At 45.1% G+C, this 21,953-nt stretch overlaps 2 protein-coding genes and 1 long non-coding RNA gene across 5 annotated transcripts in view; 2 read left to right on the forward strand and 1 right to left on the reverse strand.

Annotated features, from left to right (window-relative positions):
- On the forward strand, positions 1-18,126 carry BARD1 (BRCA1 associated RING domain 1). 2 transcript variants are annotated; one of them, XM_078608904.1, is made up of 12 exons: positions 1-434; positions 1,955-2,011; positions 4,761-4,951; positions 5,450-6,126; positions 6,435-6,596; positions 7,242-7,322; positions 7,666-7,838; positions 8,498-8,609; positions 12,637-12,763; positions 14,102-14,197; positions 14,736-14,857; positions 15,944-18,126. In XM_078608904.1, exons 1-12 carry the CDS (start codon positions 352-354, stop codon positions 16,277-16,279), a joined length of 2,217 nt encoding a protein of 738 aa, XP_078465030.1. In that variant the 5' UTR covers positions 1-351; the 3' UTR covers positions 16,280-18,126. The 2 variants fall into 2 exon arrangements, with proteins under 2 accessions (XP_078465030.1, XP_078465031.1); XM_078608905.1 differs by lacking the exons at positions 1-434; positions 1,955-2,011 and adding an exon at positions 2,032-3,477 and having other exon boundaries at positions 3,709-4,951.
- The window catches only part of LOC144729052 (uncharacterized), a 17,731-nt gene continuing 9,728 nt past the window's right edge, over positions 13,951-21,953 (reverse strand). The window contains exon 2 of the long non-coding RNA XR_013587623.1: positions 13,951-16,260. This is a non-coding gene — a long non-coding RNA (uncharacterized LOC144729052). The remainder of the gene's footprint in view (positions 16,261-21,953) is intronic.
- LOC144729051 (DNA-binding protein Ikaros-like) overlaps positions 19,326-21,953 on the forward strand; it is an 81,691-nt gene continuing 79,063 nt past the window's right edge. For both annotated transcript variants that reach the window (XM_078608907.1, XM_078608906.1), the window contains exon 1: positions 19,326-19,951. The gene's annotated coding sequence lies outside the window, so the exon portion shown is untranslated. The remainder of the gene's footprint in view (positions 19,952-21,953) is intronic.

The raw sequence follows: 21,953 nt of genomic DNA on the forward strand, positions 1-21,953 counted from the left end.
TTTTCTGACTTTATGTGAACGAAAATACACAAATTCGCCCGTTTTCTCATTGAAAATAGGTACATTTCTAAATATCACTGTCCTGGTCACAAAAGCAAAGTTTGTGGGGAATAATAGCCAATGTCTATGCTTTTTAGGCATAAGCAATTCGGAAATAACACTTACTACCCAGGAACTAAAATTGTGTACCAGTGTATTTGCTCAGAGGTCAAAGTCAATTCCTCTGCTGCGGAACGTGTGCAGACGATATGACGTCACTGCGCATGTGTAGAATGACGTCATGCAACACTATGGGGTGACGTCATTCTGCGGGATTTTGGCGCGAATCTCACATTTTGAGAAACCGCGACGATGATGGAGTCAACGACCCTCTCCTGGGGAGCCACGGCGGGCGCGCTCGCTCACCTCGAGGAGCTCTTGGGATGCGCGCTCTGGTGAAGTCGCTGAGATGTTCAGTATTCATTCGAATTTTGACCGAGGCGTCCAAATGGCGAGTTGTTTTGGGGCGGGGAGGAATCGCGGCGTGCCTTCTCGCCTAGTTCTCCCGCGGTGTTTGGTCGCCCCTTTCCGGCTAAGCCGTAGACACCACGTCGGTGTAGGCCTGACCCGTCTCCCACTACAACACAATCGCTGCGTAGCAAACCTCTATACTGTAATTAGCACAAATGCTCACAAGCCTATTGCGAAAAGTATTGTTGTAAATAGTGAAATACGACTGTTGTGTTTAAGTATGCATAACTCAAACCGCAATACGCTGACGTTTTACCACTTAAGCCCACTTTAGAAGTTAGTGCGATGTCTATGAAACGCAAATTACATTTGTATTAATTTTTGACTCCACGATTAAAGCCCACTGGGCTACCCAACTTTCGTCATTCTCATCCCCACTGACCACCGTGTGGTCTAATAACCTCTGGCCAGCACGGTGGAGGAAGGCCGCCACCCAGCAGTGGAGTGACATAAGAGCTGTACGGTACATGTACTCGTATAACATACCTCAGCACATTGAGAGTATCGATATCGTAGGTATCGCTGCTATTGCTGTAACTTGCGACACGCATTCACCGCACCTGCTCGTGGTTTATGTTGATGTCTATTAATCAGAATGCATTTTGTCAAACATCCCAATGCAAGACTCCTGAAAACGTCTCTGACTCATTGAGGCCTTTATGGATATATCAATGATAATACAAATTACGCCCAACTTACGATTAATGGGGTTTGAATTGCATTAATTGTACTGTCCATTGATGGTATACGCAATAACGGTAGCGTAGTGACGTTTGCATTGTCAATCGAGCTTAACATTTTACCACTAAGTTATGTTTAAAGTAAGGGGTTTTAAAAGCAATTTTCCGTATCTTATCACCAATGCCTTCAACACCAGAGTACGTCACTTGCACAACTATAAGCGTGACATGTCAACTTTGGACGCTGTCACTATCTCTACAAACTTTGCTATTTAAAACTAAATGTGTTATTGCGTTGTTTAACAGTTGAATGTGTTCTTGTATGCTGCTAAATAAGGCTAATATTTGGCATTTTACAGGACTGGAATTCATTACGAACATTTTACCAATTCCTTTTTAAGGATTGTTTTGCATGACAAATCCGAGACCCCCCCCTCCTGGCTGTCCTGTCTCCTGTCTACCTTGCAGCTCAACTTAACAGATTTGGGAATCTCATGAATCCCCAATTCCCAAATCTTGTTTGCAAAGCGTTGGATTGCAGGCGTAAATTAAGTACCGTACTTAACTGCCACCCTGGCAAATATTTCATGATGAAACAGGGAAAATGCGATCCCAAATAATCTCCAACTCAGCATCAGGGCTTCTTTTTGTGCAGCTCTTTATGTTATCTTCGCGCAAGTTTGGTTGCATTAAAGAGCATGCATTTCCTACGGATTCATGCTTTAACTTATGTCGTGTCGCCCGTCTGCCTTGTGGCTTGCCAGTGGAGGCACGCTGTGTGAGCCGTGCGGCTTGGGAGGCTGTGAACACGTTTTCTGCCGGTGAGTTTTATTGATTTCTTACACGGCTTCATTGACACTACTTTTGTGCCTCCCATTGAACCCAAGCAAAGAGCAATGCCTATGCTCGCTTCCATCTTGTATTTCTTCCATGTCATTGTTATAACGTGATATGGTAGCATTGTTTTGCCTTTCATTATTTTATTCCGTATTGGGATGTATTGTTACTCTTATGATGTAAATGTTATGTTAGTTTAACACGTAGGCTGGTGAATTGCCCGATGATGCTGGATGCAATTACCAGCGAAACGTCATACTAAAAAATTGTAAATGTTGTGGTTTCACGCTTCAACACACCGGTGGGCTAAAGTAGTGAACTATTTGTCTTTTGTCAACGTGACACTTTTTTGCTGATTGGCCGTGTCGGGTGGTGGAGTGTTACGACACATTTATAAATAACGCGATCTAACCCAAAAAGTTGATTATGATTATGAAGTTTAATATGTTCTCAAATGCCAGTCATTTATAAGTTGATCTTTACCTAATTATTTGTATGTTAAACGACTATCTCGTGACTTGTATTAATTAATTACAGATAAAGGAGAATCATGTTTTGCATTAACCGGTCACCACGTGAAAAAATGGGAAAAAACAGTTAACGACTTGCAGCACATTAAGAAATGTCGATCAACAACATAACATTTTTACCTTTTCAACTCCGAAATAAAGGAGCTTCTGTGGTGTAATGGTTCACACCAATGCATTGAACCAAACTGGTTTTCACCGCTTAATTTTTGGAGCAAAAACTGGACCCCTCTATCTTTTCTTGTCATCCTGGTAATAAGTAAAAAAAAAGTCTGCAATCTCTAGTGCAGTGGTTCTCCGGTACCACCAGTGAACGCTCCGCGACGGTCCTCCACATGGTCCTTGGGTTGTGATGCAAACGCAAGTTGATTCGGAAATAATTACAACGTTTACCTTTTATTTCAGACATTCATTAATTTTTTACTTTTGATTTTAAATAAATAAAAAATGAAGTTGTGTAAACTACTCTAATAATAGCCCTACCATAACCCATCTTAATCCCCCCCTTCCCCCAGAAAAAATTATGGCTGCATTTAAAAAATAGTTTTATGTTCCAGTAATATGCATTATTTGGTATTACTGAAATGTATAGAGATCAGTGAATGCGTTTTAACACCAGTGGTGGGGGACTGGGTGGTCCGTGGAAATTTTGGGATCGGCTGAGCAGTCCACAGGCCAAACAAGTTTGAGAAGCACCACTCCAAACCAGTGACACTCGAGGCCACCTTGACCATTATCACTCAGTCACGAGGTGAAACGTCTTATGCACAGCTACTTACTACGGCTGTAAACGAATCTGCACGTCGTCGAAGCAAGGGTTGAGGGTGAGAGGGTTACACGGAGAGTTGGTGATATAAACATAAAGTCAAGATGCACAAAATTGCAATTTGTAAACGTGAGTTGTTAACTAGCGATAAGCAGAGGTGGGACAAAGTCATTGTTATGCAAGTCCAAGTCGAGTCGCAAGTCATCAAATTCATGACTCGAGTCTGACTCGAGTCCAAGTCACATGACTCGAGTCCACATCTCATAGGTGGGACAAAGTCATTGTTATGCAAGTCCAAGTCGAGTCGCAAGTCATCAAATTCATGACTCGAGTCTGACTCGAGTCCAAGTCACATGACTCGAGTCCACACCTCTGGCGATAAGTAGAGGCGACTACACAAACATTGAAATAGTCCGTCAAGTATATATGAAGGATGCTGAGCAATGTGTATTGTTGTATGTTATTGCTGACCATGTTTGTATTATTTTTTGTACTGTGCTTTAGTGCTTGCAATTAAACAAACATGACGACCAATAAAACATAGCAATACACACTGCACAGAATTCCTCATTCTTTCATGATTATTTTATTGATTAACATGTAAGAAAGACAGCAGTTAATTCTATAAAATGAACATTAAAAAAATATTTATAATATAAAATGTATGCCGAGTGTCTGCTGCTGCTGCTACGTCCTGTACAGCGCTTTGAGATCCTTTATGAAAAGCACGATATACATGTAATTATTCTTATTATTTAACTAACTATTTTAGAGTTACATTTTACAGTTTGTCATTGCGTCTCCATTTGTGTCTCCATCTAATCGCTTCTTGCAAGTTGCAACAAGCGTGAGTACAACACAGGCCTCAAGTTTATCTATGGGACCTTTTTGCCAGTATCCAAATGATGAAAAATATGAATTGGGGTTTACACTTTCTGGCACTGAAACAGGTGTTAAGATGTCACACATTTAATTGGTGTTTGAACATCTTAACACCTGTTTTATTGCCAGAAAGGGTAAAACCTATTCCTATTTTTCACCTAAACTGTAGCCTACATGGTTGCATGAACTATAAACTACACGGGAGCTCTTTTTTTCGAATTTAATATCCAAAAAAGGCCATTTTTATCTAGTTGCACCGTATCCAGTTCATAAGTTTGATTCCCAGGTTTGCACGCTACACTTGCAATCCAGAGGTCGCCGATTCATTTCCATTGCCTGTTGCGGCAGTGGAGACAATGGATGGATGCCACAACTCAAACTCGGGTTACTATGTTCACGGCACAGCCACTCCCCACATTTAATGTGTTATCTTGGATTATTTGCGTCATGATGTACATGTGAATGTTGGAAAACATGAAAAATTTAATGGAATAAAAATGCACCTCTGCAGTCGCTTAAAGCCATGTCCCTTCCTGTGTTCATGAACGAATTCCTCAGGGGTTGCGTGAGCGATCATGTCGGCAACAGCTGCCCCATCTGTCAGGCGCCGTCCTGGGTCAGAGATCTGCAGGCAAATCGGCAGCTTGCCGGCATGGTGACCCTGTGCCGGCAGCTGCGTGAGCTCCTGGCAACCGACACTCCACCCTCTGACAAAGCGTGTTCATTCTCCCTACAGCAACCAGGGCCACGTGAGTGAAACATGCATATATACCCATTTACATGGAGATACAGTGGGGTTATTTTGCTGGGCGGTAGAGGGCAGGGTAGAAACATCTGTTGTACTGAACTAAATTAATCCTGCGCTCGCTGCCTTCACCAACCCGGACTGACCAGTGTGGTGAAGCACGATCAAATTATCCCAAGACCTGCACGGTGTGGAGAGGCACCTATCCATCGTTGGTTGACAAAGGGCTGTATGTGTACTCTTTTGCCTAAAATATTTTATTTTATTCCATAGTCTTTTTAATCAAAGAATTCTGTTGAGTACATTGAACAAATACATTTAACAACATTGACCCAGCAGCAATTGAATGTAAAATACAGATATTTGAATCAGAATGTTAACTGTAAGAATTTAAGTAAATTGAGATTACTAAGGGGAAGAGATGTATGTAATTTCATCCTTCAGAGAATGGGAGTGAATCACTGTGGATTAGTCAGATGTGACACTTGTGTTTTGTACACAGGAGAGAAAGATATCAAGCCATCACCTGAAATTATAAAAACGCCGGAACTGACCAAAAAAGCCAATGTGGTCAGCATGCAGTTCAGTCCCCGCAGTAGGCAGGTGCGTTGCCGCATCAAAAAGCCCACTCAGCCACTTGAGGACAAGGAGAATGCCAAGACCAGTGCTGCAGATGGAAGTTACGCATCGGTGTATGACTTCCAATCCTCCCAGTCGTCTCCTGATCAGACACCGATTCATCCACCACAGCCCAGGAAACTAAAAACGGTACGGAAGAGGCTATCGGCTATTAACAAGTCATGGGGTTTTGGCAAAAAGCGGAAGAAGAATACAAGCGAGAGCACAGATGTTGCCAGTACGATAGAAGTTTTACAAAAAGATCCGGCTGACAACCGCCTCATCTCGTTTGGCCCCGAGCAAGTGTTTCTAATCGATAGCAGTAATGTGACATGTAGTGCTGTAAGCGCGAGTGCCACTCCATCCCCGGACGCTACCAGTGCCGTGGCCGCTGGAAGTACAATTTTCCAGTCATTGTGGAGCCCAACGATGTCAGGAGAGTCGGTCGAGAGCAACCCATCAGGCGGAAACTCTGAGTCAGAGAAGACGACAACTGACTCTGCCTTGGGAGCGACGAGCAAGCGGGCCTTGGAGGAGCCGAGCGGTGCAAGTCCTTCCAAGGTGTGGCTGTTAGGCGCACAGTTGACAGATACAACGGTTAGATACATAATTTGATGTTCCTTAAATGCTACATTTTTTACATCGTACATTAACATCTGTCTCATTCTCACTGCTGATCAGCACTCCGTCACTGACTATACATCACTATTAGAAAATATAAATGAAGTTTATTTTTTTATTTCATTGCATGGAATTTAACTCGTACTTATATATGTAAAGTGAGGTACGTTGACCAAAATGCCATTAATCCCTCAAGGTCCAGGGGTTGCTGTGTACCAGTGTAGGCGCTTATTTATTATCTGCTACAGAAAGCAAAGAGTAGCTGGAATGGAAGCATTTTGCAAAAGTCGCCCCCTGGCGTTGGCGGGAGGCGGAAGGCCGGGGGGAGTGTGGCTGGCTCTCCCGGGACCTCGGAGATCCTGAAGAAGAACCGAAAGGGCGAGACACCGCTGCACGTCGCTGCCATCAAGGTGCCATGACTTAAATAATACTTTACCCTTTATTTCCTCTAAAATGAACAAATGTTAGTTACTAACTTTACACATAGAAGCCACGTCATTCAATTTCAAGCACTTGTTTTTTGTTACTTAACATGAGCAGATTATATCCAGGTTGTGGATTAACTGGTATTGCAAAATAAAGACCAAGAAATGTCAAATCTGCAATTCCACGCTAATTCGTGCCTTTTACACATGCTGGTGCTATTATTAGCTGCTTGCTAACTCGTGTCAATTACTTTACGAAACAACACAAACGACACATTACACCTTCACCCAAAAACGCACATTATCTATTTTGTAGATAATGTGCGTTTTTACACCCGAGTTAACATGTTTGGCATTGTCTGTTTTTGTTTTAGCCATGCTATCCCTTCCCTCCATTTGGCCCAGATAATTTTGAGTTCACTGGAGCATTTTTGTGTTAAAAGTGTTTTAAGTGCTGATATTAAATTTTGCTGTCATGGTTCGTGAGCAGATCTGAAATCGTGGGAAACTTCACAAGCAAAATGAAAGAAGCCAGTGCAGTAAATTACACTGCAATGTTGTCAAGCCCCCGTTGCCAGGCCCTCGTTTCAATCTGTTGTGTTGCGGTCCACTAATGTGTCTTGTGTGCAGGGTGATATTGATGGAGTTGAACACCTTCTAAAGAATGGTGCAGATCCAAACATCAAGGACAATGCTGGATGGACCCCTCTGGTATGTAGAGGATAAAATTATCGCAAGTTTATGTAAACCTTCTCCATTGTCTAATATTTTAAGCCACATTAAAATTAATGTGTGGTGCTGTTTACCAATGAGGTTAAAGGTATCTCTTATGATACTGTGTCATATTTACTTCTGAAACTATAAATTGGACTGTAGCACTGTGTCATCCTCTACCCAACTGGCTATATCAACAAAAATTCAAATGTTTGAACCTACATACAAGGCGTCATCCCCTCCACGTGGTTTATTTTAATGACGCTTGTGGATGCATTTGTTTCGTTTCATAATTGCTTTATTCTGTGCGCACGCGCGCCCTCCCGTGCCGCCCGCACAGCACGAGGCGTGCAACCACGGACACGCGCGGGTGGTGGAGCTGCTGCTGGACCATGGTGCGTTCATCAATGCTCCGGGCTACGAGAACGATTCCCCGCTGCACGACGCCGTCTCCAACGGGCACACGCACGTGGCTGGTCTGCTCGTGGGTCGCGGGGCCGACCAGCACGTGCTGTGAGCGAGCACGCACAGCACAACCCTTACTACCTCTTTTTTTCCACTGAACCAACCCAAGCTGTGCCGAGCCAGTCTTGTGCCGGGTTGTTTTCCCACTTCTGATGCGGAGATGTACCGTTGACATGACGCTCAATGATCGAGTCCAGACACTAATTAACTAACTATTTTTATTTTACCACTAAGGCCCACTGAGCTATGTAGCTCTTTTTTTCAGAAGCGACCTGACCACAAATTATAGCCCAGCAAACTAGCTTATCATGTGCACATTTATTGAAACTAAATAAATACTCTAAATGCAAGGAGATGACAGCAATAATACTACTTTCATTATAAATATCGTCATTCATGCCAACAGCATCCTACAACGCTGTACATACATTTTACATAAGGACCAAATTCCATATACGCGGTTGGCTACATATGGCGCGAAAGAGGGCCAACACACACGTACATACCAAGTAAATGAAAACCCTCCTGCCAAGCTAAATAAAAAATAATAATAAACAAGTTAAGATATTGCATTAAAAAAACCATGAACAAAAAACGTTTTCACAACAAGATTAGCACCACAAAATATTTATTTACCAACTGACTCCTCATGTCTGGGCTTTCACGTTATTTTTTGTTCAAAGCAAAATGGATTTAATCCTGTGCAGGAACATGCTGGGCTTGCAACCGCTGGACTATGCCAAGAGTGAGGAGATGCGCACGGTGTTCACCAGCCAGCCGTTGGAGCCCAGCACGCTGCCCTTCAGTCTGCCCGCGAGCGTACGTACCCTCACCACACAGCCTCCCGATGCCTCATCTCTCCCCACAGGTGGAGGGCAGCTAGCACTGTAGCGTACAGAAGCTTGTCCGGAATGGCTCAATGCTGACTGCTGTTGTGATCATTTATAATCATTGTCAGCCATTGTCTATCCACTGCTTCATGAAATGCCTTCCCCACGCCATTGACATCCCTCATGGTCCAGGGCTATTGCTATCCATCTCACTCCTGCGCATGAGCTGAGCTCATTGCTCCATCTCCATGATGGGTCATCCACTTGGATGCATTCTCTCCATCGGCCACTATTTCTCGTCTGTATTCCTTATGATCCCAAGCTCTGTTCCCTCATCCGTATGTTCCATATTCTGTCTCTCAGTGTAATTCCAAGCATGTATCTCTGTAATTCATACTTATTTAGCATAATTACAGATATCAATTGCTTAGCATCCGCATGAATATTCAGGTACTGTAGTGCAGCAGTCATAAAACCACAGTACCAGAGGAGACCGGCAGAGGGGGTGTGCTTATATTTATCGCGGCACAACAAGCTGCCTGACTTTAATCTGAAAGTGAGTTGCAGTTGAGGATTGGTCGACCAGAACAACTGGTTCCGGTTGTCGAAAATGTCAGGCAGGCTGCTTTAACACGACGTTTGTAATTGATTGGTACTGTAGTAAAATAGCACTAAAGTTGCACCGAATTTGGCATAGCCAAGGATTTTATTGGAAAGTTATGATTTAAACATTGCATTTAAGGGGTCGTGTTGCTGCATTTAGTTTTGTCCAGCAGTGTCCCTCCCATTATAAACAACATTTACATGTCTGTGTGCACGCACGTCTGTGGTGAACACTGTGAAAGGATCGTGAAATAGTGCCGTGTTACACCTGATACAGCCGCCCATTACCACTGTAGACAAGATGAGACAGTGGAAAGATGATACGTGCTGCTTTGAGAAATAAACAATGCATTGATGTCATGTGGTGTGGATTGATGCATAAACCTATGGGAAAATATTTCCCATCAAATTTCTCAAGCCGCCCATGAATAGCCTGTTGCATTTAGGAATAAGGCAACTGCTTATGGGAGAATCACATATTTTGAACACGGCAAGCGGAGCACAATTAGCCGAAGCAAATGGCTACTGTAGAACCAGTGTGTTTTATTTCGACAAAATAGAAAAGTTGAATGAATACTGCCGTTCCAAGCAGCTGGTAAGAGGGTGAGTACACCATATCGCCGGCAGTACCATAGTTCCAAGTGATAACACAAGTCTTAGTACAATGACATGGTATGTAGTTGAAGCTTGTGGATAATTAGAGTTTAAAATAAAAATTTGTCTGCAAATTATCCCTCACTACGTCTAACAGCTTGTATTTTTATGCATCGACACAGAAAGTAGTACATGCCACCTCACTGGCTTTGAGAATCAACCATGGGTTTGATCGTTGACAATTGAATGGCCTTGTCTTATGTGCTCAAGTGGTTCACAGTCATTTTTACAGAAACATAATAGCTAGAATGAAGGTTTTTATTTTTCAACTATAAATCTATCACCTGTTACAATCTATGCGTGGCGAATGCCTACCTAAGCTGTCTCCATCGCTTGTGACCTTGCGGCATAACAGTCCGTTTTCACATGGGCCTATTTCTCACTTGTTCGCTCCTTGGGCTGCCACTCTGTCGTTAGCCTCAACCATCGGCCATCGTTCCTCCCAGCAGCGTCTCATACTGGAGCACAATTACCTTGGTGGCGTCCTTGCTGAGCCTGGCCCTGTATCCAGACAAGGAGAACGCCGGGTTCTCTCTCCTGGCTCGAGTCTGGGATTCACTTCCTCCGCTCACTGTGCACATCCACCTCTCTCACTGTCAGTGTTGTCCTTCTGTCAGACTGACTTTTTCCTGAATATATTCTCCCACGCCTCTGAATGTCCTTTTTAAGTTAAATTGGTGTGTTATAAAACAATTAATGAATGTCATATACTACTGTATTTATTTTGAAAGGATGTTTTCTATATTATGCCGTTCATGAATATCGTTTTTCATGTGGCTTTGAGCATGAAAAACGAAGAAGATATAGCCCATCCTGAATAATTGCCTAGCCCCTCAGGTAATGACTTCAGAGTTTAAACGATTCGAGGATACGCGTTATATGATATGACAAATTCAATATTTGAAAGTGCAGCCTGTTTGGAATCTACACAAATGTATTCCTTCCAGCCACCTGGCCAGACACATTTCTAGTTTATGTTTAGTATTTAATGGCACGGATGTCAAATATTGAAATGCTACCAAGGGGGGGGTATGGTAGCCATTCTTGTTTGTACTGCATTTTAATAAGATACAAATGTGGATACATTTTCAGTTAATGAAACAATCAGTATTATTTAATGTTTTGAACAAAGTTTAGTCATATTATTTGGGTCTTTAAAGTATCTCGCTTGTGTCTCTTGATCATATTGAATGCGAGTGTTTCCACGTCACCTAACTTTGTTCATAGACGTTACATAACCCCCATTTATATTTCAGGTATATTACAAAGGATATGCATCAGTTTTCCAATTCATAATTTGCAAACTTAACCAGAAAGATAACTTGGGAGTTGGAGAAAAATTGCGATTTTGTTGTTGTTGGAAATCTGGCACATGAGACGAGGTATCTTCCCAGACTATTACTTAGTTGGAATGTCAACCATCTATAAATAGTTTTGAAGATACTTGTCATTATTTGAGTGTGTATGGCCTGCGAAAATCAGTAAAATCAAACTTGAGTCGGGCGTGGGGACGCACGCAATGTAACCCAGCACTGGAGGTAAAGGTTGGTGTATCGCATGGATTTATAAAACTTCCAAACTGTAAGGGGGCTAAAATAGTACAGTACAGCAAATTAGATTGTCAACCTACCTGTACATACCTTAGTGTGTTATCTTGTATGCATGTGGTTTCTCTGGCTACTCGGGTTTCCTTCCACACAAAAAGCTAATTATAATCAAATTATCCGATCATTCCATTGGAGGACCCTCCTGAAAAGAATCTTGACACTCGGTGAGGTTGTCCTATATGTATATATGTATATTGTAACGATACTGCTATTTAGTAGTTGCTTCATGACCACTCAATCATGTGCCTTGACAGCTGCAGTGCAAGATGCTGATATTGGTCAATGTGGCTGAAAGACCACCCAAACTCTTGCTTCACAGAAGTTTGTCCAAACCTCACTACGGGTCCTCGCCCCTCTTTATTGGCTTGCCCTCGCTGAACCACAGCAGTGTAACCTGGGGGGCAGCATCAATTCCATAAACATTTAATCGGCAGCATTAAAACTTTCTTCTAAATTATCGAATCGGCTAAGAAGCCTTCCTCTATCGTCTTAGCGAGCCTGATGGCATTACAGTTGTGGATGTAAAGTGTAAGCACATAAAGTGTAGCCCTAATGGCAGCTCGGGTATTTTATAGTTTTTTTTTATTGCTCATGACTCCACAAGGTTACGTGCAATAAGTAACCAGGCAGGTTCTGAAACCCGGCCATGTGGGCCCATCTTCCCTATCTTAGCCTTGAAAGGGACATGGGAGAGACACACCCAGTTTTTATTTTTACGCCTACGATTTGAATAGATTGTGTGGGCTGCTGAAGTGTACCACAAAGCCCAACACGAGATGGAATTTTGAGATTGTAACCACTGCCCAGCTCATGCCAATTCTGAATGTAAGGCAGTTCATTTTACTTTAAAGGTGTATGTGTGTGTGTTGGTATGAGTGGGTGTGTAATATGTGTGTGGGTGCGAGCAGTAACACAGCATGCTGTCCTGCAGTCCCAGTCAACTGGATTACATGCTGTACCAACAGAGTGAATTGTTATCTTACTTGGCACAAGCCTTCTCTCAGTTGACCGTGTCTAAAATGAGCATGCAAATGCCAGCGACATTGAACGTCTCCAATGTATGCATTCCAATCAGATGTTCGCTGATAGCATACATCCAAATAGTTTAACCAGGATAAAAAGGTTAATGCGTGTGTGTTTGACCTGTTTCAGCTTCCGAGTGGTCCCATTGGCCCCATGGTTTTGCTGGACAGCAGACTGTCCGAGCATCAGAAGGAGTCCCTGAAGAGAGTTGCCACAACACTGGGAGGACGAGTCGTCTCCACGTTCAACAACTGTGGTGCGCTATCTCTCACTACAGTCCGCAGTCTTGAGAATTCCTGTTGTTAGCAGAGGAGGTTGGGTGCCTCCCAGGCTGTAAAGGAATGTTCGAGTATTGTGCCAGCACCAATCAGAGCTTGGCTTTGATTCCTGGGCTCCCACCCACGTTTGAATTAGGTTCAAAAGTATGACCTGTTAAGGTTCTCATCTCGGTCAATGATAAATATGTAACATTTCCCGCATCTTTCTTTTTTGATTCCCACTAGGAGTAACGTTTCTCCCAGCCCCCTCGGGTTCCCATGCACGGCTTTCTACAGCTAGCCATCCTCGAAACACCCTTCCATGCAGATGCTCCTACAATTCGGGAAAGTTACATGAGTCACTGGGAGCTGGTCTGGAGAAATAGGCAGGATGCGTCTTCTCCAGTTTCCTTGAAGCGGCCTCTTTAACTCTCGCAGTGTGTACTGCGACACTGCCATTCAGAAACCACAGTGTGGTTCTCATCTTTCCATGGAACTTTTCTTTGATCAATTCATGTGGTCGGTGAAGCACGTCTGTATCATAGTGACCTTTGATCATCTCCTCAAAGTCAATATGAACTGCACCTTTAGCATACCAAAATTAGGTGCAAGTGATCTTGCCTGCATTGTGTGCTGACTTGGATTTCTTGCGTGTTGGAGAAGTTGGATTTTTCCATTGCATCGACTGCCATTTGGACTTTGGAGTCATAATGGTAAATCCGGGTCTCATCACTGGCAATAAATTGATCCCTAAAGCTGGCCTAGTTTGCCTTCATCAGACCAAGATAGTCATGTGGAGTTATCAGACGCTCCCTCGTAGTGTCACGTGCCAGCATGCTGGGGCTCGTATTTTTAGTCGGCATTCGTAACGATTTCCTTTGTTTCATGTTCTCTAGCGTCATAAATTTTATGACAGCAAGATAATAGATGTATTTGACATTTAGCATGTATTATTGTTTACCTGCAATAAATGACATGTAAATTATGAACAAAGCAGTCCAGAATGTTGTTCCCAAGTTGTTTGGGTTTACTTATGTGGACTATAAGTAGCTGCGAGATCGGTCGTCTCTGATTTTTCTGTATTCGGCTCAAACTTTTTGTACCACCTACGTCAAATTATAAGAAAACTCGGCAAGCTTTTGCACATTTGTAGTAATTACATCTGATGCACACAATGGTCCAACGATTCATTACAACACAATTTAATTCACGGTCAGATTTTTTGTGGAAAATGTTTAATACCATATATCTTCGGGCTGTATACATACAACAGTTTGAATGTACCTTCATTCTTATTTGTGTAGAACTGTAAACCTTTATCCTTTCCCTGTCAACAGCAACTCACGTCATCGTCGACTCCACAATGCAAATTCCCCGCACCATGAAATGCTTCTTGGCCATCCTCAACGGCTGCTGGATTATCGGCTTCCAGTGTAAGCATCACCTGCACGCCTCTCCAGTTGCTCGCTGTACAAACTGAGCGCGTTTGCTCTGAAGCCAGGGGCAAAGCTTGGTTCACCGACTGCTGCTCGTTGATCAGGGAGTTTGCACGCTGCAGCACTCTTGTGTGGAGAAGCCAAGCAGAAATGCACAGTTTGTGTGTCCAGAGTCTTAAAGGGAAGGTCACCGGAGGATATTGTCTAGCTCTGTGTGCAGGGGACATTTGTGGGCTCCATTGTTTGTCATGGGATGATCCCTGTAGGTTTAAAAGACAAACATAAGTTAGTTTCAAAATCTTTATTTAATCGTTCTGTTCTTAATACATAATTTTTTAGGTCACATTTTGCATTTAACAGTTTGTGCCGCCTAAATGCGCATTGTTTGCTATCGAGCACTATGCATAATTGCTTAAGGCGGACAAACGATCACATTTGAGATGGCACATTTTTTTGTATCCTGTATAAATATACATTGAATTAAGTACATTTAAATCAAAGGATTCCTTGTCATCGTCACGTTTGTTTGTTTCAGGGGTGCAAGCCTGTCTGGCGAGGCATGAGCGCGTGCCAGAGCAGGACTTCGAAGTGAGGGGACGTGACGGCTCCCTGCCGTGTCGTGGTCCGGAGAGAGGGAGACTCAACAAACTTCAGCAGGTGATCATCATCATCAACAGCCGTGGTCAATCCACTTCTAGATGAAGGCCTTCCCAAGCATCTGCCACCTCCCATGATCCTGCCGTGCAATAATCAACCTTGGACCTGCATTTGAACTAATTCGGTGAACATGACAATGGCCAAAATGGTCTGTCGTGACGTCGCAAGGGATTGTGGGGGTTTTCTATGATGCCGCATCCTTAAATATCTTAAACATGAGCATGTGTTTCAAGGCATTACATGCCAATGGGTTACTACACAATTATACATTGATTGGTTCTGTCTGTGTTTTTGTTATATCTGGGTATTCGTAGTGACTTGCAAATGGCCTGTTGTACTTTGGCCTGTCATTGTCGGGCGTGGTGGCGCATGCCTGCAATCCAGCACTTTGGATTGGAGACAAAGGCTGGTGGATCACGCACACTTCGTCTAAACTGCTGGCCTACGAGAATGACCATACAGTAAATGTGTTCCTGAACCTATCTCTGCAGACCTTACGGTGTGTAAGATGCTCAAAAGTGTCAGTTTCCAACCACACGCAAAATACTGCTGAAAATGGAAATCGGGCAAATTTTCCTAATGCTGGATCCTGATTAATAATATCCTTGAGATTGGGTTAGACTTCTAGTATAAATATATAGATTAACTTTATATCCAGTAAAAAGACCATTGAAACCATAAGTCTCCTTTTTAATGAACATATAGGTAAAATCTAGAGGTACAGCCCTACAATTCCTTGCTCGTGACGCTGCTGGCACAGGGGACTCCACTAGATGGAGCTCTATAGAATCCCTCGAGAGGGTATTTGGCCTACTCTGCACTGGCAAGATGTCTGAGAAGAGGTGAAAATTTTCCACGCTTTTCCCTACCACACATGATCTACCGATTGATCAACTCTGGGTGTATCCATTTAATTTCTGCGCCTGGAGATCAAACCGACGACATCTGGATTACAATTCCAGCGTGCACACAATTACAATTGCAGCAGCATATTTTTTTTCATTAACACCTGGAGATGAAATAACCACAACAAATAGAGAAAAACAAATCCGAATGCTGCGCTGCTGATCTTTTGCGTGAGCGCAGCTTCCGGGCCTCTTCGACGGTTGCCACTTCTTCCTGGGTGGCCCCTTCGACGAGCCCTGCCGCTCCGACTTGGCAGAGATGGTGCGCGTGGGCGGCGGGCACATGCTGTCGCGGCAGCCAAAGCCCGACAGCGACGTGACGCAGAGCGTGCGCCGCGCCGCCTACCACGCGCGCCGCCACTCGGACCAGGAGTTCTGCACGCACTACGTGGTGTATGACGGCGCGTGGCTGGGCGGCCGCAGCGGAGTGTCGCGGCTCGGCAAAGTGTGGACCGTCCCGTCTGGGTGGTTGGTGGAGTGCGTGCTCGCGTTCGAGCTCTTGCCGTTTGACGTGTAGAGGGGAGAGAGGGGGGGGGGGGCGTCGCGAGAGTCGTTGGGTGAACACGGAACAAGGCCTGTGGTGACGGATCGATGTTATTGGGTTGTTAAATTTCGTGTGCACTAAGCCTGCCAACTATTTTTGTCCTTTTGGAAAATTGTCTTTAACTTGGCTTTGACCATTAAGGGCAGGTGATAAGCACCTGGTTGTATGTTGAACTTCTTTCATACCGCACGTAGCCAAACATTGCTAATTGGAGGTTGGCTTTTAAAAAGCAATGATGGATACATCAATTGATGTAAGACGTGCAAACTCTACTACGTTTAAACAACAGTCCACCTCAACCACACTTTGTTCAACATTATCTGTGTCGTTAATCACTTCACAGCTTGGAAAAAAGCATGAGACACAAATCTGAAGGCATGTGATTGCAGTGGGGGGGGGGGGGGGTATGTGCAGTCCCTCTGATTTTTGTTCTACATTATTGTCACGTGATATTTGTGTGGAAAAGGGTTCATAAAGATCACAAATTGCATACTTCATAGTAATACAGCACTGCTTATCAGAAGTTTTGATTTTGACATCATCTAATGTGTTTTATCTATGCCTAATTTACCAGTAGTAACTTGTTTTGTCTGGGTGACTTTAAAAGTTATTTTGCACCGTGCTAATCGGAGGTGTCTGGATGTCCACTGAGGAGATGGAGCAATGAACTCAGCTCAGGTGCTAGGGGGGAGTGTTACATCTCAAAACTAAAAGTTGGCAACTCTTTGGAGAGGCCTTCATCCAGCAGTGGATTGATAATGGCTGATTGTGATGACAAATGTCTTGTAATTACTTTGAAAATCAAGCTTGCACTTCAATAGTAATTTCCAGCTCTTTGTCAGTCCACTGCTGGATGATCGCTCCGCCCCACTCTGTGTCCAGTCATGGGGGTAGTTGGACCATACCTCACCAAGCTGGTCAGTGTGGGTGGGTGATGAAGCTCGTACAGTACTCTGTACTGAATATTTTCTTTTGATTCATTTTTATGCCTGGAAATTGTCAGCCGACTGGCCGGTTGCCCTGCTGCTGCTGCTGTACAAACCAAAGTGGAAGTCGCTCAGGCCCCGGCAGCGATATCCCACCACAGGCTGGCTGAAACAACTTTTCCAATGGAAGAGTTTGACGGTGCAGAATTTGCAGTGAGGTCTGATAGCAAACATGTTTTTTTGAGGTTTTACAACTGCCAAGGCAACTGGCATGGACAGCAAGTCAGGTGTGAATTGGGTTTTTTTCCCTTGCATTTTAAATATTTTGGAGGTTTTTATCTTGGTGTTTTACTTACTCAGGTTGCCTTGTAACCAAATACAATGTTGGAGCCTTAATGCATAAAATGCATAATAAAACATTTTTTGCGTTTGGAAGTGACTTTACTCATACAGCTGGCGTTTAGACACTGCCCCTAAAACGTGACAAGCTCCCACGTGGGGAACACGGTCATCAACAGCCATGATCCATCCACCGCTGGATGAAGGCTTCTGAACATCATTGCTATTGGCCAGTCTCGTGAAAATAATCTTGTTCCGACTTCAGCTAATCTCATCGCTGCATCTCTGCTAGTTTTCCTCTTGGCTGGATCTTTGCCTGCCATTATCATCTGTCTTGCCTACATGACGTCATCCCTCTTAGGATGTGTCCTGCCCAAGCCCACTTTCCAAACGGTCAATATATCTAATTTGTTTTTCTCTGATGTATGTGTTCGACTTGCTCTGAAATTTAATGTTGTCCATGTGTCAGCAGACAATTTGCAGTGATTGAAAACGTTCCTCTTTAGGCTTTTTTTAGTTTTTTTGTTAGTTTTCTAATAAAGTAAAAAAAGTACACCCTGCCTCTGTTTGATTCTATTATATTTTGATCACGGTTTGCCTTCAATCATTCATTGGATGTGCAGTACCTCTACGTATGCCGTGCGTTTAAATATTGTTCCTCCAACTTTTAATTTACCAAGTGTATTCATACTTGTTCTTCGCACTGCCCTGTATACTTTACAAATCACTGGGTTTCCAATTAAAAGAATCCATAATAGAGGGTTTTGGTTGGATCGCGTGTGTGCTGTACGAGTGACGAATTGGCATGTTCTGTTTACGTGGCAACCCATAATAGATGGCTGTGTCGGGTGGTGGCAGGTTTAACGACACATTTACGTGCTCTAACCCAAAACCTCTGATTGATGATAAACCAATTAAAATAAGTTCAAGTTTATTTCCTTTAACAAGCTGAGAACTCAATAGACGGTGGCGGCGCATGCCTCTAATAAAAACCGAGGCCAGGGTTTTGGTGGATCGCACAAATGTGATACCCCCCGTGGGCGTTGAGGTGCCATACCCTGGCTCACCATGAGAAGGCAGTAGAGCGAGTGGACTAATCGCCATCTGTTTCTATCGCTACCGGCATAGTGTTGCCCCCTTGTGTGTGTGGGTGAGCTCCTGTTTCCTCCCACATGTATAATAAACAGGTCAATAGGCTGAAAACATCTTAAAATGAATACTTAAGAGTCCAATTCAGTGGGGCTATCTTGCGTAAATAATTAAGAGATGGGTCAGGATGAGTTTCTTTTGCAATCGTGATGGGTTACCAAAATGACAAGCAATTGAAAATAGTGCAACAATTTGGAAAGCAAAAAACTTACATTATAAGTCGAAAATATTGCAGAAACAAATCAACATTAAATAATAACTTGCATGGGTTAACCTATCGTGAAATTGATGAAGTCGAAACAGTGCATAGGAATAAATGTTGAGGTCGCAAGAGTAAGGCTACGTACGTTTAATTTATCAGAACATTTGCAAAAAACATTCAACAGACGCCCATGATCAAATCGCCTGGAATACGCCAGATTTCGGGAAAAAATCGCTTGGATGGGCGACCGCCAATGCATACCACACGGGTTGCAGGCTGCTGCGAGACTGTCGTGGGTAACAGTGCAACAGGGGGGAAACATTATACTGTACTTCTGTGCTCCTGGACTTTAGCACCAACCCTCTCTGGCCAGCGGGGTGCAGTTGGGTCAGATAACCACTCGCGACCCGCGTACGGTGTGGGGAGGCCGGATCGACACAAGCGGTGAAACAGCAGCACGACACAGCACTTGCCAAACAGCGCTAAATGCGAGCAAATGATCTCATTGGATCCTCCCTCGATTGACGGAGTTCCCCTTTGACCACGAGTAGAATGAATGAATGAATTGGGAACGGGCATTGGTGCCGCTAACGAGCCGAGAGGAATTGGGCGTTGATCCCTCCCAAGTGTGGGAGCCACGACCGGCGCTGTGCGTGCGAGGGAAGGGAGCGCGGGGAACGGCGACGACAACGATCTTGGTCGAGTGGCGGTGGAGGGCGGTGCCACGCGGCTCACTGCGCGCTCTCCGAGCCCCGCCGGGACGGACCCCGCTCCACCGCCACAGCCCGCAGCTCGCAGCAGCAGCAGCAGTAGGTGAAGCAGCAGCAGCAGTAGGTGAAGCAGCAGTAGCAGTAGGCGCAGCAGCAGCAGCAGGTGCAACAGTAGGTGAAGCAGCAGGTTCAGCAACAGCAGCAACAGGTGCAGGTGCCTCCCGTATCCCGGGGCTGTTCCGGGAGGAGGCGGTGGGAGGCGTCGCGCTCTCGGGCCGGGGCACACGGAAGTGCGGCCCGGGCACGGCACGGCTCCGAGGTACGACAGCGCGCACACACACACACACTCTCACACACACACACACTCTCACACACACACACACTCTCACACACACACACACTCTCACACACACACACACTCTCACACACACACACACTCTCACACAGACACACACACACACACTCTCACACACACACATACACAGACACACACACTCTCACACACACACACACTCTCACACATACACACATACACAGACACACACACACTCTCACACACACACACACTCTCACACATACACACACTCACACACACACTCTCATACACACACTCTCATACACACACTCGCACTCTCACGCTCTCACACGGGGTACGTACACACACTCTCACACGGGGTACGTACACACACAGTACAATGTGTGTAGGATACACGCGCGTGGTATACACATAGAGGTTGTACAGTATAGTAGACGCACGGTACATTAGGGTACATGGTACACACAGTACCTATACATAGGGTACATAGCATACACACTGAGTGCAGGTAATAGGGCACATGGTATGTGTGCATACAGTACACGCACACACAGTACATGCTCATACATAGGGGGTGTACGTTACATACTCTACATATTTACGTAGTACATCTGCACATGATACAGAATACAGAATGCATGCTTAATACCTGCACACACGGCGTACTCAGAGTGCACAGCAGATTTACACAACACAAATATATATGGTGTAGACAACACAACCTGTGCATCACATACACAACACAAACACACACTGTGATTAGTGAGTGTACACACTATGATTAGTGAGTGTACACACTGTGTTTGTATTAGGCCCACGCGGTCGAGACGCGTGCACGTCATGGGAGGACAGTGATCACCTACACACCTACACTACCTACTACACTACACACTACACTACACACTACCTACTACACTACACACTACCTACTACACTACACACTACACTACACACTACACTATACACCGACACTACACTACATACTACACTACTGTAAAGGAGAGCCGACACAAGGTTGCAGGGGGTTCATCTTTTAATCCTTTTCTCCCATCCACACCTGTCCCCAGCCGTCCCAATCTCGTTCCCGCCAAATGCCCCTTCTTCCCGCCCGTTCTCCCCTTATATCTCCTCGATCACCCCTCCCACTAACCCTCCTATTGGTGGGAATCCTTCTGCTGACACCCCTACATCACCCCCCCCCCCCCCCCGGAGAAAAAAAAACGTCCTCGGTTCTGCCTCCTCCATGGACCATTTAAGTCTCCCCATGCCTCCCCCCACTGACAGTGACGACCGCCCTTAACCCCCCCACAACCATACAATGCAATATAACGCAACAAAATCAATTGAACGGCCTGCCCGGGTCTCCAGCCAGCGTCCCGTAGCAGCCCGGACATCCACAGGCAGCAGATGACCGTGGCGGCCCCCTCTCGTCGCGGTCCCTGGTTCGGTGGTGCCGGTGTCGCCTCCCAGTAGCGCCGCGGCAACGGCTCGGCGGTTCCCCCCCGCCGCGCCAGCCACCTGGCCCACGGGTAGCGTCCGGCCCATGACCTGTCCGTGGGCTTGGATGGTCCAGGCAGCCCACAGCGAGGTGCGTTCCCCCGGGGTCACCACGGGTATTACAACGCCAGCGCGGCAAGCGTAGGCGATGAGGTGCTCGACCACGAGGTCCTCGAGCGCTTCTTCAGCCAGGCGAGGGAAAGCCCTCCTCGCCAACACGAGCAGCGCACCCCTGTAGGCTAAAGGGGATTCTCTAGCCCCTCGCTGGCGGTCCTGGAACCGTTTAAAGGCGCCTTCAGCTGGGCAGTAGATCTCCCCCAAAGCCTCGTAGGCCGCCTGTAGCGTGGTCTTGCTGTGCGAGGGAAGGGAGGTGTAAGAGGCGAGCGCATCGTCGTCCAGTACGGATGGCAACGCTCGTAGTGCCTCTTCGTCTGACCACTCGAGAGCGTGGAAGGCAGCCACGAATCGGCGGACAAACGCCTTCCAATCTCCTCCCTCGGCCACGAAT

This window comes from Lampetra planeri, chromosome 31 (assembly GCF_965212315.1).
Source record: "Lampetra planeri chromosome 31, kcLamPlan1.2.h2, whole genome shotgun sequence".
Lineage (NCBI taxonomy): Eukaryota > Metazoa > Chordata > Hyperoartia > Petromyzontiformes > Petromyzontidae > Lampetra > Lampetra planeri.